The 27,172-nt window shown below is 41.5% G+C and overlaps 2 protein-coding genes across 2 annotated transcripts; both read right to left on the minus strand.

Annotated features, from left to right (window-relative positions):
- Positions 1-5,765: 5,765 nt before the first annotated feature.
- Positions 5,766-6,587, minus strand: LOC311008132 (uncharacterized protein; the record flags this gene model as incomplete). Its single annotated transcript, XM_084001568.1, has 1 exon — positions 5,766-6,587. One exon carries the CDS (start codon positions 6,585-6,587, stop codon positions 5,766-5,768), a length of 822 nt encoding a protein of 273 aa, XP_083857694.1.
- Positions 6,588-13,893: 7,306 nt separating this feature from the next.
- Positions 13,894-25,508, minus strand: sv2ba (synaptic vesicle glycoprotein 2Ba; the record flags this gene model as incomplete). Its single annotated transcript, XM_083994144.1, has 12 exons — positions 13,894-14,077; positions 15,044-15,203; positions 15,427-15,627; positions 15,755-15,888; positions 15,970-16,134; positions 16,312-16,400; positions 16,529-16,642; positions 17,923-18,012; positions 18,511-18,644; positions 19,288-19,439; positions 21,364-21,544; positions 25,031-25,508. 12 exons carry the CDS (start codon positions 25,506-25,508, stop codon positions 13,894-13,896), a joined length of 2,082 nt encoding a protein of 693 aa, XP_083850270.1.
- Between the last annotated feature and the right edge of the window lie 1,664 nt (positions 25,509-27,172).

The following is a 27,172-nucleotide window of genomic DNA, read 5'->3' on the forward strand; positions in this document are numbered from 1 at the left end:
TAAAAAAAAAATGTAACATTTTGTACCTCCATATATATATAAAAAAAACACTTTCTTTTGAGAACAAGCAGAAGGAGCACAATGAAGTATTTTGTCGGTTGAAGGGTGCAGAGCAGCTGCAGACATCTGGACAACATCGCACATCTCATTGTTGACACAAGAACAGTGCGAAACATCAATTCACAAAGTGGAGCAGCTATCTCCCACTGTAGACTGACAGAGCTTATGCCCATATTAAGTTCTGGGTCATGTATGAATCCAAACACAACAGAGGTGGGACAATCAGAACCAACAGAGACATAAAACTTATTTGACAGGATAATTGCTCAAGACTCTGAACCCGGTCCAGGACCAGTTATTTATTATGAGGGTTTTTTTCAGGATCCCAAGAAGCAGAAGAAGTGTTTACACAGGATAGAAGAGGTGCCAATTAACTGGTCCCAGCTGACACCTCTCTCAGCAGGGGTCTTTCCTTAAAGTCTTTAGAGGGGATGTGCTCCCTGTTTAACACCTCAGTGTCCTGCTGCAGTGTTTGTGTAAGGAAGTGGAACCAAGCACCAAGTAAATACACCAACAAGCTCAAAGGTTAATATGAATAATAATGTTTATTCTCAGCTCAATAAATACATAGTTCTATATACAAAAAACACATAAAACGACAAACACATATTTTGTTCAAAATAACAAAAAATGTGTGGTTTTGCCCACAGATTCTAATAGAGGTCATTGTTGCAATGAAAATAGTTGAGATGATTGTCATATGAGTCATAGGTCCTAACACTGTCCAGAGTAAGCAGCATTTTCTAGTTGTTGCTGTGGCGTCCAGTACTGCTCAGTGGTGAAGCAAACTCCACTAGGAACCTGGCAAAACAAAACAGAGTTTGGTTAGAAACTCACTCAAGTTCAAGTCAACAGTTTATTGTAAATGAATCTGAAATGTACGGAAGATTGTAAGCATGATGTGAACATACCTGATATGCGTGCTGCTGAGCGGAGAGCTGGGCTGTGCTAATGGTATTGCAGTTTGATTGTTGCGGGCTGTAGCCGACTGTTGGCTCACCCAGGAACTGGTTGATGGTTTGGGGCTGCTCCGTGAAGCCTGAGTATCTCCTCTGCTCCAGCACCTCTTCGCTGAGGCCCAGTTGAGCCGACAGGTAGGAGATATAGCGGATGGTGAGGCGCAGCGTGTCGATCTTGGTCAGGGTCTGTCCCGCAGGGGCCACTGACTGCGGGAGGTATGTCCTGAGGTGATTCAGAGCCTTGGTCAGATCCCTCATCCTCAGCTTCTCCCTCTCGCTGGCTGTCTGGCGCTTCTTTCCAGGATACCTGGACCTTGATTTCTTGGTGGTAGATGCTGTGGAAGGTCTGGAGCAGGGCAGACTCTGTGTCTCCTGGGTAAGACTGGGTGCTTCAGGGCTGCTGAAGAGGAAACAGTCCAAGGCATCTTGTTCCTTTGAGGCTGCCTGGAGGGAGGCAGGTGAGAAGGAGAAGGAGTCCACAGAGGAGGTGGGAGAAAGGCTGCTGACGGCGCTGAAGTAACCCGGGTCCGAAGCTGCATCGTAGGCCACAGGATCGTAACATTTCTCCAGCAGGGACTCGCAGTCAAACAGGAAGGAGTTCTCCTGGAGCTGGGGAGTAGAGCAGTAGGACTTCTCCATGGTCAATGTTGCAGTGGTTGTAGGCTCTTTCCTGAGCAGTGAGCTGTCAGTGTGTCGCTGGTAAGGCAGTCAGAAGATAATGTGGAGAAACAGGGAGGCTGCTCAATATATGTGGTGGGAGGTGTGAGGTTGCACCTCAGAGAGCCACCTCTGGTCCTGAGAGGCTCTGAGAGCAGGGCTGACACCTAGGCCAGGGGGTCCCATGGGAAACAGGCAAGCTCCAGCACAAGGTGTGACGTGGCAGCTCGCACAAGCATCATAAAGTAGTCTGATTCACACTATACACTTCTGCAGCCTGGGAACATGACCCTGGCATGACAGGAGCTGCACCGGTTACAGGTCTGTCCCTGAACCTGAGGGATTTTATTTGTAAGAATTAGTCTCTCACCAACACCAATGGTTTATATGAATGTCTCAATAAAATGGAGAACCACAACTTCAGGTTCAGTCAAATCTGTATTCTTTCAACATCCACATGTTATTATGGTATAGTGTCTCATTGAACATAATTCTTCATGTTAGCTCTGGGCAACAAACTAGTTGTCACTAGTCAGACCAGTCCTCACTAGTCCGCACTAGTCTGACTGGTCAGACTAGCAAGGACTCGTCAGACCGATGCGTTGCGAACTGATGAAGACGCTTGGATAAGAGGTGAAACATCTTCCTAGACAAATACAAGTCCAGTTGCCTTCAATTCAATTTGTTGCCCAGAGATAACTATGACCTGGATGAATGAGAATATCCATAGACAATTTTTCATGTTAAATCTGCTCTTTCTGCTCTAGGATCTATTTCCCTGTGAGCTCTGGCTGGAGAAGTGTGCCGGGGCAGCTGGGTGGTGTGAGGAGTTGACACCTTTGCTCCTGTTTGGACAGCAGTTGTGGCCTCTGTGCTGGGAACCAGGACCCTCTGAAAGAGTGTGCAGCACAAGCATGTTAACATTCATACAAAACAAGTTAAGCAACTAGCCCTGTCCCACTGTACCATTTTACTCCGTTCTGAAAATGTAGCACAGCTCAAAGGATGTATTATGTTTTTGGTGATCCAGTTTTCATTTTGATTTCAGAAAAAAACAAACCACCCTTTCCTGGCCGTGAAAACACATTCATTAGCAGATAATACAAACGGTTAATGGGTAATATACGTACTGTCCATACATGTCATCTTAATTTATAGAGTAAACACAACATTTCCTGCACATTTACTGCTTGTTGGTTTGCATTTCTTCCTTCCTTCATTTGAAACAGAACAAAAATTGAATACACTTGTGTGCTATAATGTATTAATGTTAGCTTGAAATCTTGTCTCTGAAAACTTGTTGCAGTTCTAATTTATATTTATATTTACATAAATATATTAGATCATGTTCATGTTTATATATGTTATAAAAAATAATCTTACAAGAAAGATCTGAACAGATGTTGATTTCACTCATTTCACAAATGTATAGAAGTAATTTACACGAAGAACATGATTTGAAATAATGCTCAGTGATGTGTACCTTTCCTGACCCCTGGATTCTCTCGGTTAGGTCTGTGGATTTGAATGTCAGGTGTGGACTGTGGATCTGAGTCCTGAGCCATGTTCCCACAAACCACCGTGTCGCATTTGACTCCTGGGTTACCCCATGACTTGGACGTGTGAATCAGTCTCGCGCACAAAGCTCAACTCACTTATGCAAAACAACAAAAAGCAGGATCAACACTAACACTTAGAATTAGTAAAAATATCCACAGCAATGATAAGGACAACGATTGAACTCCCAACAACTGATTTTGCTGAAAGACTTTTTTTTTCTCTTCTCTTTGTGAGCAGGAAGGTGTGTGAGGTGACAGCAGGCTTGACAGCTGACCCAGGGACTAGTTCCCATAGTGACCTTTTAACTTCCACCATCCTCTACATTTACCTCATTTACATTAGGTTCATCAATGCAAGCAAACCATTCATAATTCAGGTATTTATACTGTATATTGTTTATTATATTTTTGCCGTTTTCAATATGAATCTGTAGCTCTCATTTCTCTTCTGCTGAGCTCTTGGTCTGTAACAAACAGGTTACTGTCATGCTGTATCATCTGATAAAAGATTGAATAGTTACAACCTTAATAAAGTTGATTGAAGTTTAAAACTGATAAGATCAATACACACAAAAAACTTCAAACATTCCGTTTTCTGCCTGAATAGAAATGTAATTTTTTTCATATACATTTTCTCACCGAAAGAGAGCCTAAATAATTCTAGATGCATGAAATTATAAAGCATAATCTGTTTATTATTTATGCATCCTGAATTCCCCCAGCTGTCAACTTTCTTTTTCCCTCCCAGGCTGATGATAGAGGGGATCTTCCTTCTCTTAATCCACATTAGCTCTGATGTGTTTACTCACATGTAATGAGGGAATAATCAGCACCGCAGTGCTAACCCTTTCATCCCACATCCTTTTAGCCAGGAGAGTTTATTAGCTTTACTGTGATGAAAGACCTAAGTGACTATATTAGGCTTTGTGTTAGGTTTGCTGCTTGCATATCAAATGAACTGCATGTAGGTGGCAAACTAAACACTCTGGCCTAATTCCCCAGCCTAATATGCAGATCCACACTTCTCTATGAATATTAAAGGCCCCTCCGTTGGCTTAAACAGGTAATTTGGGCTCTAGGTGAGAGTAGGCAAACAGTAGAGAGGGTCTTATATCTTAGTCTAGACTTAGCGGTGCCAAGGCCCTCTATGTGTTTGCTGAGCCACATTAGCAAAGACACATGAAATACACCAGATAACCCATGGCAGAGGCTGCTCATTGGTCTGCCCACCCTCCACTACTCACCTGTCACATGCTCCAGACTGACAGGAAATGTTAATGTCTCTGATGTAAATCAAGTTTGAGGGGTTTATGTCACTTAATTCCTTTGTAACATGCACATTGGCTTATGGGCAGCTTCCCTATGCCATACAATTTGCTTTACCTTTAACTTGCTAAGTACTTGCCAAAAAGTACAATATAATATAATATAATATAATATAATATAATATAATATATATGTACTTAACCACATTTCAGCAAGGGAAAACACCTTTCTTCACCTCACATCAGTGTTTCTATGTATACAATACATGTCATGTCATGCATAGCACTTCATATCATACACATTTTACAAGATATTATCTACTATATAGGCTATATTTAATTTGTATCCTACACTACATGATGTTACCTGTTTTTTTCATGTTGCTATAAATTCCATAAATTTAACTGACCTGAAAAATCTGAAATGATGCAATGACTGAGATCAACAATGAAAAAAGCAAAACAATTATAGGACTTGAACCAGTAATCTTAATGATCTCTTCTGTGGTCAGCACATACACGAGATCTGAAGCGTCATCCACTTTTATATGTGCACTTCATTTTATATTAAATATTTCATCATTTCAACATTTCTGCATTAAACAAGATCTGACTGACAGGTTCGCCTTTTTCTTTTAACTTCACCACTGGGGACTTCTTCTGTAGAGAAGACTGTTTTGACATTGTGTGCTGTCACTGTGCCTATGTGACCAGCAGAGGGCACTCTGAGGCATTTTCCCATAAGCATCAGCTTCATACAGCCTCATACAGTTAGGTGAAAGTACAGACAATCCAATGAATTTGAACCTGCAGCCCTTTGTTAAACTGCTGCTTACTCACACCTATTAAAATGAATAATGAACATCTGTCTGAATGATGAAATAGAAAAACTTCACTGCATCATGGGAAGCAACAATGAAAACAAAAAAAAACTGAAGACATTTTAATATTTTATTATAAATAGTGGTATAAAGAAATATAAAAATAGTTGTTAGACATATCAATATTTACAAGGAACATTTCATAGGACAAAATAAATAAAATTGTAGAATAGCATATATATTTTAAATAAGTTACTTGATTCACAGTGAGGCAGTAAAAACAGTGAAGTAGTTTGTGTCTGTTGTTGGACGATGATCACGCAGTGTTGGAGTGTTTAACCCCAGTACTCTCTGGGAACCAGCGGGATGCAGAAATCTTTGCCACACATCTGTTTAAAAAAAGAAAACAACAGGAAATGTATAAGCATGTTGTACAAACTGATGCTAAATGTGAGATTTTACATGAGGAATGACTTTAGTAATATCAATGAGTAAATGTCCACATACCTGACAGGAGGGCTGTGTTGTTACAGCTGACTGCATGATGGTGTCAATGTTGATATCTCCCTGAGGAGCTTCACTGTACTGTTTATTGTACTGATCCACTCCAAAACTACAGCTCCCAGACTGCAGCAGACCGCTGTTCTGGTTGTGACACTGGGATGGGTACAGGTTTTGGTTCAGGTTCAGGTTCTGGTTCTGGAGTTGGGTCTCCTGACCGCCTAAAGAGCCGTGCTGAAAGTAACTGAGGATGTCAGGCGAGGAGGTGTCGCTGGCCGAGGTGTCTCCTTGCTCCCTTCGCTGAAACAGCACTTCTTCACTGAGGCCCAGCTGCGCTGACAGGTAGGAGATGTAGCGGATAGTGAGGCGGAGGGTCTCGATCTTTGTCAGAGTCTGTCCGGCGGGGGCCACCGAGGGCGGGAGGTAGGACCTGAGATGATGCAGAGCCTTGGTCAGATCCCTCATCCTCAGCTTCTCCTTCTCGCTGGCACTCTCCCTCTGTTTGCTGCGGATCCGGGTGGCTCGGCCTGACTTCCGGCCACGTCCAGACAAGGAGAAAGTTGAAGATTTGAGGCTCTGGGAATATCCGGTTTTAGAAGCCTTAGGGGTGGACTGTGGAGGCCGCTGGTAGGAAGGAGACAGGCTGGAGTCCATAGAGTGGACAGGGGACAGTGTTTCTGTAGAGGAAATGCTGGAGAGCTCTGAGTCCGAAAACCACTGGTACTGCAGGCCATAGTTGAGCAGAGAGACTGAGGAGGTATCCATGTTGTGTGGAGGAACTCAGTGGTCTGACTGGAGAGACTGGGAGGCTGTGACTGCTGCCCTGCTCCCTCGCACTGGTTTATAAGTCCAGGCCAGGCCACAGAGGTGTTAAGTGACACCTCCGCAGATTCTCACAAACCATCAGTGTCCAAAGCAGAAGCCACTGCCCCTGAAAACACACACACACACACACACACTCCCTCACTGAGACCCTGTCTCTGTATCTCTCCCTCTGAGTCTGGGAAAGTTCAGCTACAGGAGTGGAAGTGTGAATTTTGACTCCTGCTCAAAACAATAAACAGTTTTTACTTTTTGGGGTTTTTTCCACTCAGATGTATTTTGCACATGTTGAACCGACAGGGTTTGTTTTCAATGATCTTGCATTCACTTTTTTTTTTACACTGCTGCCTAAAATCTGGTCAGCCAACGAAACATCATAACACGGAGGCGTAAAGAAGCTATACACTGCAAAAATAAACCAGCGATAAACACATTCAGAGAAAGGTGCCTGTACACTGAGTCACGGCTTTCAGCGGCTGCAGGTTTAACATGTGACTAGGAAGAGATCTGTTGCACATTCACATTATGTGATTTTGCAAAGGATTGCATCCTAAATTAAACCTTAGCATCACTTATGTCAGGACAACTATTAACAACTTAACAACTCACAATGTTCACAATAAAGGACCATTTTTGGATCAATTATTCAATTATCACCCAATAAATATCAATATATTATAACAACACACACACACACACACACACACACACACACACACACACACACACACACACACACACACACACACACACACACACACACACACACACACACTACATTGATATTTATTGTACTGGTGATGTACTGACACTATGTACTTCATAATTTTCTTCACCTGACACGTGACAAGGCTACTTATCCAGATTCACATGTTACATACAAACATACAGTTTAAAACATAATGCATTGCTATAAAGGAATTCCCTGCAGCAACAAACTACAACATAAAAATGCATAAATAATGGTAATCAAACAAACTCATTACACTCTGTAAAGGTTATCTTATAGCATATTTTAGAGTCTCAGTCTCTCAAACATTACTGCAATTTGTAATGACGCTATAAAAATAGATTGTTACTGTAATATGTACCATTGTAATTAAATTTAAAAAAAAATCTAAATGAGTCTGAGTGAGAAGGCCTAAAAACTTGAAAGTATAAAACTTTTTATTAATATAAAAAATGTTTTCAGTCTATGTGGAATCAGTGTCAATAGTTCAGATTTGACTGCATGTAGAGGCTTAGGGTTGCACCCTGTACATGTTGTGCTTGTATAATAGAAGGATTACGTAAAGAGTCCCTACACATGGGATGTTAGAATATATGTAATTTATATTGCACAGTTTTATTCTGACCAGAACATAATGCTGCTTCAACTGGCGAAGCAAAGCACTGAGGCTCCCAGAGTTAAAAAATATAGGCCAACACCATCATGTCCGTGCCTTAGAAGTCGGGAGTTTTCTGATCATTCAGAGAGTAGGCATGATCCTGTCCTCACTCCTTTCTTCTTCCTCCTCACCTCACTCCAACCTTGAACCTGACAGCGGTGATTTCTACCCCTCTCTTGATCTTCTCCGCTTTATATCCCACCATTTCTCACCAGCGCCATCATTTTATAGTCACAGCAACTCGGGTGTCAGCTGTCATCTCGGTGCCCATTTTCTTTATCTCGAAGCTCATCTTACTGTATACTGCAGCTCCTGCTCCATGTTTGTTCTGGATACAAAACCTGTGTCCCACAAGGCTAAAAGGTAACTGTAAATACGCTGAGGTTAATGAAGCATAATGAGTTGGATTATCCAGTTAAAGTAGAGGTGTGATGGTTTCACACTGATGAGAACTGATGAGTCTGGAGGCGTCACTTCACACCTAAGCTGTGAGAACCAGGAATGCACTGCGAACCCTCTCTGTCCCCATCTCCCCTCTCTTCTTAAAATCTTCCACGAGCCATACACAAACCAATCAGCATGCCCGAATGGATGCTGAGTTAGTGTATCTGTGTCTTTTGAGATATGAGCCAATCTATTATTTCTGTAATTTTTCTTGGAGTATGTTGTTTATTAAATCATCTGAACATCAGACCTGTCCTAAACCCCAACCCTTCAATTCAATGCAGGGGACGATTCTGTTTCCTCAGCTCAGTTTCCATGAAGCATCAGCACTTTGTGGTTGGCTTAGAGTCAAAGTATTATCCTCCCTGATGGAGAACTGGCTTGCGGTGATGTAGATAACTAAAAAAAAAAAAAACTAAATTAAATAAGCAGAAGAAACACAAAACTGAAATCTAAAATGCTGCTTGCCTATTTATGGATCTTGTCCTTCATTTTTGACACTTCATTATCTTTGACCAGAACACTGCAGTCCTGCATGCTCCAGGGACCTTAAATTATGAAAAACAGGCTAAATAATGAGAGGTGGTGGTAACGTGTATAAGATGGATAATATAACTGACAGCTCGGAATAAAATACATGACACTCTAAACAAAATAATGTAAAAATATGTGCTGTGTCAGGCTGAGGGCAGGGTGAACTGGGGCTGAACCCGCTGTGCGACCCTGCCGGTTACCCTGACCGAGGTGAGGCTGTGGGAGCCTGGCTGCGAGTTTGGCACCTCTGGGTGGATGCCCACCCACAGCAGGCTTTGAGGCTGGGCTGCCTGCCACCTGTCTGGGCCTCCCATGTCCATCAACCTCACCACGACCTCCAGTGTGCTCCCTCTGCTTGGAATAAAATCAAATTTAAACAACTTCTGTGGGGAAATTGGGCTGCCACCGCAGCAAATAGTTTTACAAAGAAAGAAAAATGATTGGAAGAAAGAAGTGAAATCCGACCATGTAAAGTAGAAATGTATCAAGGAGAGTAAAACAATACAGGAGGCGTTCAATTTAGTAGTGGCAGTCTGAAAGAAAAGATGAAAAAATATATACAGCCAGGAAATCAGTATGAAAGCAGAGAATAATAAAGATAAATTTAAGAAACAAATTGCTCAGTCTTAAATCTTTTAGACTTTCAATTTGAACTTATTGTTGTATACCTCAGTAAGGGCTCTTATATATTCTTCACTATAGGTAAACTAACATTTAGTGATTTAAACAAGTTTTGGTCGTCTTGGACAGCATGGTATTGCAACCACCGCGAACCAAATTCAAGTTAAGTTTAACATTGTTTATATGGCAAAACAACTAGGACAAACAATATTAGAGTTGAGTTGATTTTCACCATTTGACCTGTGTCTGGCTTGCAATAATCTATCTGTATAATATTCAATCCTAAGAGGCTTTATTGGCATGGGAAACAGATGTTTACATTGCCGAAGCAACTGAGCAATGAGAGCAAAAACAAAACAATGCAAAGTCTAAGTATGTAATACATAATGTGAATAATATATTTCAGAAATAACAATTTATTAGGGCCTGAACTGTCTAGATTTCTGGAAAAGTCATACAAAGCTAGGACATTTTCCATAAAAGAGCAAGTTTGGGATAATAACTGATCTGAGGTCAGTATTTTTCTTTTATGACAATTATTTCACATATGATCAGTTTTGTTTTGTTGTTTTGTTTTGTTTGTTCATTATGTCGAAGTCATGTGGTTCGTCCATGTGGTGGTTGCTGTACCCAGTGTTCCAAGATGGCGGACCAGCTCACCGCACTGGGGCCATGTTCACATAATAGATCCATGACTGGGGCAGATCAGGTTGTAAATCAAAGTTGTCAGCCGTCAGGTTGCATTGTGGGTAATGTAGTCACCATGCATTTAAAGAGAGGCATTTTATCAGACTTTTACTATGCTGTCACGTAAAGCTTTATACAACCCCTTTCACATATGCATGAGTACTCCCCTTTAAACAGACTTTGAAGTATTAGATTCATGGAGCTCCCCTTGAGAACAGTTCGTGAATTTCTTCCAGCAAGATTTAATGTCTGCTGAGTTTCCCAGGAGTCCTGACAGTGGAAGGATCACCTTGATCACTAATCACTACTATAAGGTAAAACCCCTCACAGAGACAAAGAGACTTTTTAAAGTCAAACAGCTGCTTTGGAATACGCAGGTACAATCTAACAGAAAATGTTGCTTAATGGATATTATATCGGACAAGAGTGTACCAGAGGGATAACCTTGATGAAGACAACCAACACTCCTTCGTGTACCAGCTAATGTAGTTTACACTCAAACCCCAACCATGACAAATAAAAGTAAAATCTAAGTTCTTGGTGCTGCATCAGTTTATTGTCCATTAGTTTTATCTGGGGTGTGTAGTAGCCATGTATAGAACTCCAGTATGTGTGTGTGTGTGTGTGTGTGTGTGTGTGTGTGTGTGTGTGTGTGTGTGTGTGTGTGTGTGTGTGTGTGTGTGTGTGTATCCATGTCAGCTGAAGAGTGAGGTGGCAGGTGAGGGGGATAGATTCTGCACCCTAGGTGTGAAACATCGCTGGTACCAGAGGGGTCAGCCAGAGGTGGACAGTAAATTTCATCTAATTGTTGGAGACTGACATTCACAGAGTGACATAACAGGGTTACACAACACAACAAAATAGACGTAATAAATGAAATAAATGTAATCATCTCATCAGAGCAAGAAAATAAGAGCTGACAGCTGACCTGGTGAGAATATTAACTGTGCTTTTCTTTTTATGGTAAAACTGTAATTAATGAAAGCAACAGTGATTGGTCAAGTCTCACTCTAACTGAAGTCAAATGAGGTGAAACTGAAATATTAATTCCAGAGAAAACACAAAGCCTTGTGTTTGCCGACCTCTACAGCCTGACATCCAGATAAACCTGGTGGACAGATCAGCAGTGTCTTTCACACCTCTGCCAGAGTAAACACATCCTCCTACTACCGGCACTTGCTCACACTTATACTGCCATGTTTTCACAAGGGCTCCTTACTTACAACCCCCCACTCGCTCCCATCCCCTCACCCCTCCCCAACACACACAGCTGCTACCGACATGGGAACAGTTATGCTGGTAAATGGTAAATGGACCGTATTTATGTTTATATATTCATATCATCATTGACCATTCAAACCTTTTCCATCTGTTAAGCTCTCTGTATGTGGACACAGTGTGAAATGTTTTCTGCTTAACCTGCTCTGACATCTTTACGTTTCCTCAGCACCACCAACACATCTGCTGTGGTTTTATTTCACTCATTATGTGTATTTAAAGTTGTCAGGTCACATTGCAGAGATATTTGTGTATTAAATGTAGCCTCAGCCAGCTGCCAGTGAGCTTAGCCTAGCACAGCAAGCCTGGGTCTATTCAAAGGTAAAAGTGTGGACAGAAAATTGGGCAGCCCATTGCCTTATTTCCTGCATGAAATGAGGGGCACATATTGGGCCTAGAGTTTGGGGCCTGCGGGGGCCAGAAGTTGCACATGCATACAGTGTGGGCTGAGTGTGGGCTTCCCAGACTAAGAAGAATTGGCCAACAATGGGCCCCAAAAAGTGCAAAACTGCTGTAGGCAGAGGACTCATCTCTTTGCATGTCCACAATTAGGCATGTTTGCTGGGAATGTAATGTAGCCTGAGCCTTAAGAAAGATGACTGTCAACTTATATACAGTCTTAAGCTCTCTCTGATATTTTACTCTGGCCCCTTGTGTGTTAGTGAAGCAGAGTCTTAAAGCTCTAGTATACTCAGACACCTTTCACTCAAGCTGAAACCAATTTAGCTCAAAGGTCAGTCCATGCCTCCGAGGGTGAATTGGCATTGACTTGGTAAGCAAATGTTATTAGACAGAGCCTGGCAAGTTGTTTAAATTGTATGCTAAGCCAAGCTAATGCGCTGTTGTTTCTAATTTCACTCTTGCATTTCCCGAAATGTCAAAGTCTTACTTAAAATCACACAAACATTCACAGTGTTCACAACTAGTTTCATATGGTCAACACAGATTCTGCAACAGTTATTAACCAGAGAAAAAAGGATCACGAGCCCTCAGCTTTATTCAAGTCATGATGGAGCTACTATTTTACAACTAATATACACAGGTCTACAATATGTACAACAACAAACATAGTATTGGTAATCAGACTATTGTGTTTCAGTAAATTCACAGACATGTGGATAACAACCACACACACGCACACACAGCTCAGTCATGCCAAAAAAGTAACATGCTCCTTAGAAATCTTGACACGTGTTGTCAGAAATGCAGCAGGTTCTGTAAAATAGTTCTTCATCAGAACGTTATATTAAGAGCATCATATCAAAACATCTAGTCTTACATTTGTCATTCTCTTTTTTAGAAAAAAGACGAAAAAATAATTCAATAAACAAACAGAACAATTTCTTACACTTTTGTCATGGCAAGATGTGACGGATAGGACTCTGCTTCTACGTTATCACCACCTACAGAACACAGCTCTACAGTTAAGGACAGACACGACGTCTCAGAGTGGAAGACAAGACGACAAACAGGAGGAAAATCCAGTTTGGCTGCTCAGTTTGGATTTGGATCAAGTGGAAGAAATGAACAGAAGTGGATCTGGTTAAAAAAACAAAAAACAAAACAAAACAAAAAAAACAATCTCCTACATTTAATAAAATGGTCAATCCAGGTTTATGTCTAGAGAACCAACCAAGTAATAATGTGTACTAAAGAAGACTAGATACCACAGGACAGTGCAGATTATAAATACTGGGTGAATGAAAGAGGTGTTTTCTCTGAACAACACCAATAGTGATATTGCTGCTGAGCCTCAGCAGTTAATACAACAGGCTTCAAATCCAGTTAAAATCATGACTCCAACTTGCACACCACTGTCTTTCCTTTTTTTTTTCCAGCAGGGAATGAAATCAAAGCACAACATGGTAACATGAACTACATCACCTTTCAAGTACAGATACATTTTCATCTCTTAATAATCTTTCTTTTACACAAACCAAGAAAACAAATGTTGCTACACTGTGTGTGTATGTGTGTGTGTGTGTGTGAGTAGAGGGTGGGCAGTAAATGATAAAAAGGAAATGACAAAACACTAGATTCATATGATGTTGTCAGAAAAGCTGGACAGCCTGAGGAGCTCACAGAGGGAACAGAAAGCAACCACAGGTCCATAGGCAACCAAACAGGTTTTCAACATTTTTAATCAAATCACTGTGACAGACTCATAAACACAGCTAGCACAGCATGGCCTTTTCTTTCCTTGTCTTTTCCTTTCAGTTTAAGCTGATAACTCTTCCCACCCACCCCTACATAGCCACACTGTGTTTGGGGCCTGGAGGCTGTAGGAGTTTGGCCTTTCAAGACAGGATTTTCTCCCGGGTCTCGGGCAGCTTGAGAGCCACCAGACCTCCGCAGACGAGGGCAGCAAAGGCCAGGAAGATGGGGATGATCTTAGTGATGCCGATGAAGGCTGCGAAGATGAAGCTGGCGATAATGGCCGCAAACTTACAGATCCCGTTCAGGATACCAAACGCTGTCCCTCTGTGGAAGACAGACAAAGATAAAGATTGTGACTGTGAGGAAGTGATAAGAGCGACGGGCAGTGTACAGACAAGATCAAACAGTAGGCTACCTTTATCTGCTGCAGTGTTAGCTGTAAACATTATCTTGTCAAGCTACTTAGCTATCATCCAAAGTGGTGGCACTGATGTAGCATATGTGAGCCAGCCATCCTATTATATGGTTACATTATAAAAAGAAGACACGACTTCACTTTCTTTAAGTCTACATTATAAAAAGAGCCATTCACTACTGCAACTGTGCAGGTGCCTCCTAGTGGAAGCCAGCTCTTTAGTAAAGATAAAAGTGAACATCCAAATAGGGCTAAGTCAAGACTAATCAATAGTCAGTTAATACACTTATTTACTGTCATCATACTGTAGGCTACTGTCTGTAGGGCTAACTAGTCATTAGCTGGTAGTACAAAACAGCTGGTCTCCGTCCAACAACTTCATCATGAGGCTGAAGATTGCGACCTTTTGCTCGGGGCTTCCAGCTTTAGCCTCTGTCTTTTATCAGGATATCATAGAAAAAGACAGAGTTTTCATTTTTAAAACAAGTAAACCTAAAAGGAAAGTTTTGACCAAACTTGTAAAGCTAATAGTAAAAGAGACTGTTTGGTCCATGAAAATGCGTCTACTTTTGTCTACTGCTGTGTGAAATCAAGGATCGTTCAAAGAAATTTAGAAATTCTTTAAAATGATTAATTATGTAAAAAAAGATATTACCTAAACCTGCCCCTGTAATCAATGTAAACACAGGCCCAAAGCTTGGCAGGTGAAGCAACAGTAGCTAAGGGCCATGTTTTAACCTGATGAGACTGGTTGTGTTATATTCAGCATTGTCATTTGTACCTACAGTGTTAGTAAGAGTGCAGTGGTTGTAACATTGATGGTGATGAAGGATGACGTTGATGTTTTAGCCCAGAGGGATGGAGTTGGACTGTACCTTTTAGAGGAGGGGTAGAGTTCGACAGAAATGACTTCCAGTCCATTCCAGGCCGCCACACTGGCGCCGTAGAAAAGACACTGCCAACATATTACAGCACCTTGACTGAAACTTAGCAGCAGCAGGAAAGTACAGGCAGATGATGCCAGCATAGAACCGCCTGCAAACATAGATAGATAGATAGATACAGATATAGATAGATAGATAGATAGATAGATAGATAGATAGATAGATAGATAGATAGATAGATAGATAGATAGATAGATAGATAGATAGATAGATAGATAGATAGATAGATAGATAGATAGATATAGTAAAAACCACTGAAAAATGCACCGGCCCAAGGTTACTTATTCTGTATTGGCAGGTTCTGCTGATCTCACCTATTATTCTGATCCTTCCTATCTTGTCCATGAATAATGCAGAGATGATGTTGCCAGGCAACACAGCCAAACTGCCCAGGAAGCTGACCATGTAGATGACTATGTCGTTCTCCTCCTGGAAGTTGATGTGACAGCCTTTCTTTGGGTGGAGGAAGGTGGTGTTCTCCATTCGACAGTCTTTGAACTTTTCCTGCCAGAGGTCTGGAGAGAACAGAGGGATGTGAAACAGAAAACGTTAAGAAGTAAACAGTAGTAATACTATTAATGAGTTCAGTTCGTGGGTCTTCACGTGTAAGTACCATAAACATTGATTAAGTCTGTAAGGTACCTGTGTTATAGAACACAGTGTTCTTGATGGTGCAGTTTTCAAAGAAGGTGTTGGTTGACCTGACGTCCTCAAAGTAGCAGTTCTCAAACAGAGTATCCTCGAACTTCACAGACCTGATCTCGATCTCTGCAAACCTGAATGAATAGAAATAAATGAAATTGAAAAGTAGTGAAACAAAAAAATGTGAGTTGTGAAAGTGGGAGTGTTGTGCCTACTTGTCATGGATGTACTCTCCCTCACGGTGGATCTGGTTGACCAGAGAGAAGTTGAAGTGGAAACGTTCGACCCGTTCCCGGTGGAAAACTCGGACCTTGGACTCGTATTCCTCGTACTGCATGTATTTGATCATATCAGGGAACCATACACCCAGTCCATGGTAGCTGATACACAAAGAAAAAATGTTTTTTGTTTAGTTTATACACGTCCAATTTTATCAGTGAACTATCTGCTGAATCGCTCTGCCTCAGAGAATTTTTAAATCTCCACTGTTTTGTAAATCTTCCAGCTAAGGAAAAATGCACAAATCTCATCCTCAATGTTAAGGAGTATATTTTTACCTGAATGCCAAACAGAACCAGACAATAACCAGGAAGAGGCCCTGAAGTCTGAGCTCTGGAGCTGATAATGACATTATGTTAGCCATCACCTGGAATATGGAGAGACAGGATAACATGTAATCACTGCATGAAAACAAAGGGATAGAGAGGTGTGATATCCAGTGCACTGCAAAGCCTCTATTCTAATTGCAGATTAGTGTGGGAGAGGTTTGTAGACCTGTTGCAGCATGGTCACATGTCTGACGGTCCAGCGCTGGAAGGCGGTGCCGGTGTCACTCTGGATCTCTATGAACTCGTCCTCCTGAGTCTGAGGGGTCTTGATGTTGGTCACCTTCGCAGAGAGATGGGGGATGGGATCAGGTGACACATCCAAAACACTCTTCTTCATTTGTATTCACCACTCTGATTCACAGACTAAACTCCATTTAGTTTTTTCATTACAACCCAAAAAAAAGTTGCATTGTTATGTTTCTCGTTTGCTCGTCTTTATTTATATATTCTACAGATGATTAAGTGTCCACAGAAATTCATTCTTTCTTTTGAACAATTTAAACACGGGTAATGAAAACCTGGTAGATATTAGAAAACAAAATGAAAACATCAATTAGTATTTTATATACACTAGCAAGTTGCAAGCTGTCTTCACCAGGACAACTGTGTAACATTTGCACCAGTATTAATTGAATTCATCTGTCAATCTCCTTTTTATTTCCTACTCATCAAATATTTATCAAATATTTTATAGGTTTTGTGTCTCTTGTACTCTTGTCTTTTTCTTCACCATGGGTTAAAATGATCACATACGCACAAAAGTACATTATGGTGTGATGTTATTAACAGGAAATTCACGTGTTAATAAGCCCTCATGCTCGGAGGGCACAGACATACAATATATTAGTCTCTGACTTTGAAAAGCAGCTCCCAATTTCAAATTTGAAAACCTCATAAATAGGTTTTTCATGTAACACTTATTTTGTCAAAGCAGACATTCATCACAGCGGGAAAAGCACGGGTGTAATGAATAACACTAATGACAGCTACATTCACAGTGCCTCCGTGAGCTGTGACAGTGATGTAGCTGTAGTAACATTAGTGTCATTAATTACACTTATGCTATTGATGCTATATGGTGGGTGCTTATTTACTGTCATGGCTTACACTTGGAAGATTAATGTTATTAGTGACAGCTGTGTTTCCAGCCATGTTGAGTCACAACGTGAGATGTGAGATCTTTACTACTCACAACCACAGCCACAAATCAAGCTGTGTAAGCTGGCATTTCAAAGTTTTATTGAAGATCTCATATTTTTCACTTTCCCCGGGTTTTACATCCATATATTTTTGTTCTAAGACCCAAAAACTCTCTCAGTGTAGTTTCACATCCTCTCTCTCAGGTTTCTCTCTGGAGCTCTAGTAACAACAGATCTTCTGCTTTCTGAGTGATCCAATAAAAATGTAGCAGCATTCAGGTGCTCAGAGAAAACAAATCTGAGAGTGATGACTACTGTGTTGCTGTGACATCACCAAGTTACAGAGTTTGTTTTAAGCCTCAGTTCCTGCACATGTGTTTCTGTGTGGACTAATGCACAGTATTCAGATTCAGAGACTTACAGTGAAGACTCTCTCTGGCTCCCCCTTGGCCTTCCAGTTGGTGTCATGAACTTGTCGCAGGATCATCCAGGCCTCATCATGTCGGGCATTCTGCAAAACAAAAATCACATACAACAAACTGTAAAATGTGAATGTGGTCTGTTAAACCTCTATAGAGCAATTATAGGTTTCAATTTGATGACTGTTTTTTCCCCACATGCACAAGAGCCTGATAATCAGCTGAGTAACAATATTCCCATGGCGTCTGTCTCTTATCAGAGGGGGGAATGTGTGATTATTTGGGGGTGTGTGATATGAGCACGTTGGAGCAGTAACATACAAATACAATACCACATGTGGTTAAAGGTCTGACAATGTCCTGGACGAGAGGCAGGGGTGGGTGGTATTCTGGTGATGCCTTAGCAGCCGTTCGCTACCTTTGCACTGCAGTGGGATGTTGCTCTGGTGACTGATGACTCAACTTTCTTTTTCTTTTTTTAACAAACAACTGCTTGATGTGTAATACCATACAGTGGAATATTGTAATTAATTAGAATACAGTGCTTATATTCCACTGGCTTTTATTTTTCAGAGGTTACGTTGTCTAACCTCCAGGAGGAAACGAGGGCTCTCCGGCATGAAGACGACTCCGACGAGTGCAGCCAGCGCAGGGAAGAGACACACCAGGATAAACAGTCTCCAGCTGTGGATCTGGAATTCTGTTCCAATGGCAAAGCCCCAGCCTAGACACCACCCAGCAGAGAACAGGTTAATATATCAAGAATCCATCCTTGTGTGTAGTTTGTGTGCTCACAGTCCAAAGCGCAGAATTAGTGTTGTGTAACAAAACACAAAAATGCATCTTTATCATATTTTCTATATACAAAACTTATTTTATGCACCAGTCTCTCCTTTTTTGCATAAGTCATTTGCATTTGAAAGATTACATTGATTAAAAAGTTGACAGCAAGCACACAGTCAACCGTGGCTTTGTTTTGGAGACTTGGAAAATTATTTTTCTAGTCTTGATGCTGCCAAGATGTTCAGTTGTTATAATGTGAATTATTTATATCTAGCAAGCAACCGCAGAGATAACTTCTTAAAATGCAGCATATTAGCAACCACAAAGAGGAACTAAGAAAATAATTTAACCACATGCTGATGTTAATGCAGAGTGAAGAAAAACATCCTGCATTTCAGAGTGCTCCTGCAGCTGTTTGAATTTTAATCATAATCAGATAAATATTATATCAACTCTGTCTTCTGACAGTTTATTTACAGGATATCTGAGTGTTTGTGCATCTAATTTCTATACATGTACTGTAAGTAAGTATGTATGGTGTTAGTGTGTGTCTCTGTGTGTGTGTGTCTGTGTGTGTGTGTTACCATAGTGAGGGATGATTCCCCAGGCAGTGAAGGAGGCGTACAGGCCTCCCAGCATCCAGAACATGCAGAGCCAGCTCAGATGTTCCCCACGTTTATCCATCTGCAGGAACTCAGTGAAGTAGGTGTACACTATTGGGATGGAGCCACCAATTCTGGAGGGGGAATCACAAGATGTCCTCAAAAAAATTATTCTTTTCTTTCTTTTTTTGGAGAGCTTGTTCATCATTTTCTGAAAATTTAAAGGAACATTTACTATGATCCCTTCAATTTACGCATCCATTTTATATAGCCTACTCAAAATTGCATGCCGTTACAATAGTTGAGCGGCACATTAGTACAGTGGTTTGCACTGTCGCCTGTGTGGAGTCTGTGCTTGCATGGCTCACCTCCAAAGACATCCACATTAGATTAGCTGGTGAATAAAGTGCCCACACATGTAAAAGTGTTGGCTGGAATTGGCTCAAGACATTACAACAAAATTCATTTTGTCATATAATGAAGAATTTATTGTTACAACTGAATATTTTGTGGCTTGCTGAGAGAGCTCTCATATGACGCCGGGACTGACCAGGCTGGGAAATTAGGTAGAGGATATGGGGAAAGAAATTGTTCATGTGAGATTGAAAGTTAAATAGCAGGAGCCTGCTGACAGGACACAATAACAGTACAAATGTTTTATTCTAACGTGATATTTCACCCTTTGAAATAGATTTGATATCATATGCAAGAGATTTACACAAGTTTAAACAGACTATAAAAATGGATAAAGAAACAAATACCGCAAGTGAAGCTGAGAAATGACATTTGGAGAACACAGCTATAATATGTTTAAGACAAGGGTTGGCATTTTTGCAGATTCCTCAGTTTTTTATTATGATTGTTAATCTCTTTAAATGGGGGTGTGGAGTCTGCTGTCTCTTTGTGTTTTGTGAAGCCAGCAAAATGGGTGCAGATGTAGATGTGAGTGTTAATGACTAACATGGGGTTCATTATCACAGTGAATCAGCAACAGCTGAATGTTTAATGACGGTGACCTTGTATTCTTTTGGCTTAGCAAAAAGCTCAAGCAATCAATATTGCAGGTCTGGGTACACTCAGGCTGCAATCATTATCAAAAGAAATGTGTCTTTGAAAGTTGCAAAAAGCAATCTGTGCTCGGGAAAAGCTTCACCCCAAGGTGCTAGCGACAGCAGGAATACAACAATAAAAGTCAAATTAAACACAAGCAAAGATCATTGTTCTCTTCTTTTAATTAGTGTAATAAAGGAAGGCTCTGTTAAGGTAAATACACACATTTCTCCTTGCACAGTGTTTTTGAGCTGTTATCATCAATATGAGCCTGTGTGGTGATGCACTGTGTGTCAACATGCAGCACATGGTTGGTATGTAATTCTATACATCTGACTTGAATTAGGCTACTTTTACTAAATAATACTAAAGAATGTAGCACAAACTTAAGAGTGAGGTTCGGTGAGACATAAATAATGATCTTGCTTTTTATTAGGATAACAATTACTTTCCACCAATTACCCAATATAGTCCTCTAGTACAGAGCCAGCTCGTAATGAAGCACTGAGAAACACCAGTTGTCAACAGGCTTTAACTCTTTAAGGCCTGGAGATGTGCAACAGTAAAGCAGAAAGATATCCCTTGTTTGTTGGGTAGAACATCATGTAGTAATGTGTCTGACTAATTTCAAAATGCCTCCAAATGCAAATGTAAGATTAAAGAGAGAAATAGACTGTGAAATGTAAATGTGATATTTTAATGAGGAAAACAAACTAACAAGTAAGCCCATGTTTGAATGATGTCCTCTCGCCCTCTATGTTGTTTTAATGGAAGGACCATCTAAAACTCGTCTTACTTAAATGTCAGGTATCTTACTTTGGAGGAACAACAACTACTGAATACAAACATGGGTGTGCTTTGCCCACCAAATGTTACAGACATAGTTATTTTCACTAAAAGCATAATTTATGGCAAAAGGTCTGGCAGTATAAAAGGCCTGCCGAGTTTCTTTTGTCCAAGCGAGGCTTGGCAAATGGAAATGTGAACACAAATGTAAAGTCGTCTCACCCGAAGCCTGAGCAGAACCTGAAGAAGAGGAAGAAGCCGTAGCCCTGGGCGAAGCAGGACAGGAAGGAGAAGATCAGGTCGATACTGAGCACGTAGATCAGACACTTCCTCCTCCCCATCTTATCGCATAGACCCCCCCACACCAAGGCCCCAACCATCATGGCCACGTACACCAGCAAACCTGTAAATACACACACAAACAGAAACAGTGACGACACTTTACAACATTCGACCTGTTGGTGCATACTTGTGTGTGACTCACAAGTGCAGGCTCCACAGGTATACACACAAACATCTCTGAAATGAATGGTTGTGACTAAAGGTCAATACTTGTGTTGACCACAAGGGGGCTGTCTTTACACTGTTATGAACAGAGAGGGAGCCAGAAATCACACTTCCTGCTGTAATTCAGTGTGTGGTGCACCGATCAACATTTTGTGCTCATATCATCAAGTATCACAGACAGTCCAAGGCATTACAACTCCACTGATAACGGCCTTTACAGAATAAAGGTTGCTGTTTGTTTTTTTTACGTGATGCTCCACTTCCAACTCCACTACATTGTTTTATCTGCTTTCAGCTTCAGTGTTGCTCATGTTGCCAGTTGCTTTTGAACAATTTCGTCTCATCACTGAATCGTGACTGATGATGTTTGATCACTGCAAAGCTCATTTTGCTCCTAATTTTCCCTGTAGTTTCCCACTCCGAGTCACAGCAGTCGGGAGTGTATCTCAGCATGCAGTTGACAGGTAGTCTAGTCTTCTATTTCTTTTTGTTGTAACGCAACAGCCCGTAACAGTGACCAACTGTGCTGCCCATTACTGCACCAAGGAGACAATAAAGATTATGGACTTCCTTTTTATGTCTCTGGGGAGAGTAATACGCTCTCCCCTGTTGTTGGTGTAAGGTCTGAAACCTACAACCTTATCCATCCTCTTCACTGTGTTGTTTAAACCTTTAGGCCCACACCTCCTGCCTCCTCTGTGTTTTTACTACACACAGCCCTAATTACAGAGGGACTAAGCAGCTTAACAGCACGTGGAGCCATAGTGTGCACCTTCCCCATGGATTACGACGAGACTATCCAAATGCTCTGGTGCTCCACACGACAAGCTGCACATCCCAAACTCATTCAACAAGAGACTGCTCAGGGCACCGGGAGACTCAATCAAGAGTCAAGGCTAACACGACTGTGACAATATCACTGCTCTCCTGGAGCCAGTAGCAGCAGCTGTTAGTTGAGTTCAAACTTAGCCTAATTATATCGCATGAGTTTACGGAGTGGAAATTTTATTCATCACTAAACTAAACTAGTGTTGATATTTACAGCAAGACACAAGAGTGGCAAAGCATGCATCTGATACTTGATCAAAAGAATCTGTCTAACAATGCTGCAACCTGAGAATATTTAAAATAACAAATCCCATTTAAAAAGTAATAACAATTCCCACAATCAGATATTTTAATCACTAAAAGACAGCAACTAACCCCTGTGCACACGTCTTAAGCATTGGCAGTTTCATACGACATCACTATTTCATCTCTTGGTTTTAATGATGCTATCTGATTAAGTTAATATCGATAGTGGTAGTTACAAGGGCGTTAGAAAGAGTATTTTCACAGTGAGTGGACTCTCTAGTTGTGGTGTATTTTCATGTCATATAACAATAACAAAGGGGGAAAATAAAAATAAAGACAATTTGCATGAGCAGGGAAGCTACAGGGAAGGGAAAAAATCAGTCAAGTTCAATCAAAAGGAAAAATGCATCACAGACCTAGACATCTTTGCATGATTGAAATGATTCCTGACAGCTGCATTGCATAAACAGCACACAATCAAATGCGAATCCACTAAAGATGTTTTGGATTACCATTTTCAGTGCAGTCTGAGGCAAGCCAGTTTACTGTTTATGCATGATTATTTTAATTGCAGTTTGGCTTTTATTCCAGAAATGCATTAGCTGCAGTGCATTTGGCAACTTCCTTGAGATAGTTGGTGGATAAATCTCTGCAACCAGAGATCAAGCTGGCGTTTTAACACCTGCCAGAACTTTCTCTTCTTTGTCACCAGCCTTGTGTCTTCCGCTATAAAACTCTTTTTCCCCTCTATAGATTAAACAATAAAACCACTTTTAAAGCTAAGTGCACCAATCGTCATCCTCCTTCTAACAATAGGTTTGGAAAGTCTGTCTGCCATACGACAACAAAGGTTAAGATAAAACACATTTCTGCTCCTGTGAGTCTGCTGAACAGAGCATGAGCATGAATCAAACAGCATCATTCTGCAGATCTATTTCATATTCTCAGCCAATGATCTGTGCTCCCCACCCGCTCTGCACAAACAGACGCTGTGATTTCATTTTCGCCAGGCCTTCCTCCTGCTACCACAGCCTGTCAGAGGCCTGAAGCGTATCTGACAGCTCTGCACCGGGCGCTGCAGGCCGCCAGGCTCTCTGACTGCTGCAACATGCTCCATATTAGCCTGGGAACACACACTGAATACAATCACCACCGGGTTCCTCATCAATCTCTTGCAATGCTTCATCCCAGGAGCCTGTTGTTAAAATGAAATGAGCGATGTGCAATCTGCCACATCGTCTGGCTACACACGAGGCCTCGGAAATAAGGTGAGAGGCTTTAATTTGCAGTTTAGATGTCGGCACAGAAAGCAAAGAACAGACGTTTTAAAGGTACATTTCCCATTGAGAAGTGTCTGTGCTGCATACAAATTCCTATGTTTATGCTATGTTTATTTTTGTGGTGCAATATTTGAGAGAGGGGGAAGTTAACAGGTAACTGGGAACACTGCCCTTAATGTACAATATGTTCAAACAAAAAGGTCTTTAGTGCTTATTTCTAGTATCCAACATAATTAAACACTTAACACGTGGTGAAACACCCATCACGTCGGGTCAACTTCCAGACGTTTGCATTATCAGTGTCAAGATCAGTGGAGCTTATCTGATGGCTGACGGACCGTTACTCTATATTTATTTTTGCCTTCCTTCGAGGCAAAATTGTATCCTGATTTATTCCAATGGCTGAGTGGATATGTCTCCTCCAAGTACTATAGTGGCCTGCAAACATTTTACACCAAGAGCCAAATGTAGGATTTTCTATCAGCCAATTCACAACAGCGCATCATTTCATTGATGAGTTCCTCCTCTCTGGGTAAATAGTGGAGCTCTTCGACAGATGATAGTAATTAGCTGCTCTTGTGGGTTTCCAGAAGGCTGTATACTGTATCTGTTCTGGTTGTATATCTGAATGTGCTAAATCAGTTCCTAGCCATGCTAGCTGCAAGGCAGTGTTGGTATATCAGTCAGTTCAACTTTGATCCAGACCGAAATATCTCAGCAGCTATGGATGACCTGTAAGAGCTCCTGTCTTTTCCTCTAATACTGTCATCATGTCACAGTTTTAATTCATCCAGTGTTTTGATTAATGAAAACCACCACACATCCCCTCCCCTCCCCAACCTCTGCTGCACATGCCACCTCAATGTAACCTTGGTCATAATTTTTCACAAATGAAATAGTTTTCTGATATGTTGTTTCATCTCAGAATGAAAAGCTATGAAGGTTTGCACTACATATACCCGACAGAAAACTCTCCTCACATCAATGACCACAGTTTTTCCATCCCACCCACCTTTTCTGTCACTTACCCAGCAACCCTTTGTCAGCATTGGATATGCACATGTCCTTCTCAGCACTGGGCAGGACAAATCCCACCACGAAGCCGTCCACTCCATCGGCCATCAGCGCCAAGCCCAGCACGATGAACAGCATCCATTGGAAGCGCCCATGGCCACAGTCCTCCATGATGGCCTCGTATTGCTCTGGCAGGTTGTCTTCCTCCTCTTCCTCCTGGACAGCCTGACGGGCTTTCCTCCTGGCCTCCATCCGAGCTGCTCGTCGCGCCTCCTTGATCTCATCGGGGTGGGGGATGCCCTGGTACTCTCCCTCATACATCTGTTCGTCATCGTCTGCCCCTTCAGTGGCATCGCTACGAGCGTCCTCCTCCTGCGGAGGGTAGTCCGTCTGGTAAGGGTAGCCATCCTGACCTCCTCCATCCTGGGTGTAGGTGTACTCTCCGCCCTCTGTCACCTGCTGGTTCACATTGTTTTGATAGGGGTCATCCATGGTTCCTGCCGCGCGTTAGGGAAGCAGGACTGACTTTGCCTTGTAGCCGTTGTGTGCTGAAGAAGCTCAAGTTGTCAGCTATAATGGCATAATCCTTTCCAGGAGCTGCGAGTTGCTCTCAGTGTTGCAGGTGTCAAAGAGGACCTGCAGGGTTTCTGGAATAAGGAGTATAGGTCTCAGGTGTAAGGCCTCAGAAACTGAGTTGAATTATCTTCCTTGAACTGCACAGTGCTGCATGCTGACCCTGAAAAACAATTAACACCACACATCATGGATTGTCAGTCAGCAGAACAGCAAAGCAGAACACACATTGCACATGCAACACTGCCCATTACTAGTGTGTGACCTGACAAGCCATGTCACACTTTGAGTGTCAAAGGGCTTCAGTCGTAACCATGATTTTAACAAAGAAAGGAGGACAAAGTCCCAGAAAAACTAAAGGAAATTCCTACAATATGTCATTGTCATTATAGATGGGCAAGACATTTCCTAATTGTTTTTAATTTCATTCCCACTGTTTGTATTGATTGTGTTTGCCTTACTTTTTTCACTCTGCTTTAGTTGCCTCACCAAGAGATTGATCCCATTTTGTGTAATTTGTTACGGCTTGTAAAGCAATTTAAGTTCTAAATAAGCTCCAGAAATGATTCTGGTCAGAAGTGAAAAGTGTTATTGGGCAGAAAGAGGCAGTTCAGGACTCCCAGTCTCCCTTGCAGGCTTCTTGTCCTTCCACACAACCAGATAATCTCATCGTCTCCCCGCTCAAACGCTCTGACGCCATTTTGATCCATCACACAGCACTGCTGCAGTGATGACACATTTAGATCTCTCTTGGTTTTTATAGTGACCAAAGGCCAGAACCATCAGCAGGGACGCAATAACACAAGTTGCATTGCATTTGAAAGATCTTGCTGGCCATGACAGGCACACATGCCTACAAAATCAAGCAATCCTTAGCCTGAGGCTTGATCCTCTGTAATTTAGAAAACGGCAAAAAAATGTTGTATTGCAGAAAAGTTTTGTGTCGGACAGGCAAGCAGCATAGCTGAATGCTAACAGCCACACACATCTAATGATAAATTAACTTCACACAAAAGTGTAAAATAACTCAAACCATGATTTAACCTTCATGTGTCCAACTGTGTACTCGGAGGAGCTTTGTTAGCTTCATTCACACTGGGAGGTCTGTGGGGCAACTGCAGTCCTCAGTGCCTTGTTCAAGGGCACACAGGCAGTGCTGCCTTTACAAGCAGCTGCAACTTTTACCACAGAAAATGTAGCAGCAACTGAACAAGAGCAGCACAAGTCAGTCAACTGAGTTAGTTATGCTCCTAACGTTAGCCACCATAAGCTGCTGCTTGCACCAGACCAGTTAAGTCTGTGGCAGATTGTTATGATGACCAAGGATGTTTTTCATAGCAAGAGGGATTCAGGTTTTATTTGTAACTCCTTTTTACTTTATCTTCACTTTAACAAGAGAACAATGTTGTGAAAAAAATCAATGAAAGTCCTGCTACTACCTCACTGCTGGTACAGTGTGTTGTCTTCAACATCTAATAAAAGCATGGGCACTGGCTGCTTTATAACCCCATTGGGAAGACTGAGCTCTTTCTTTTGAACAAGCCAGAGCTAAAGCATTTAGTATATCCTCCATATTTTGAAAC

The sequence above is a fragment of the Trachurus trachurus genome, assembly GCF_905171665.1.
Source record: "Trachurus trachurus genome assembly, chromosome: 3".
Lineage (NCBI taxonomy): Eukaryota > Metazoa > Chordata > Actinopteri > Carangiformes > Carangidae > Trachurus > Trachurus trachurus.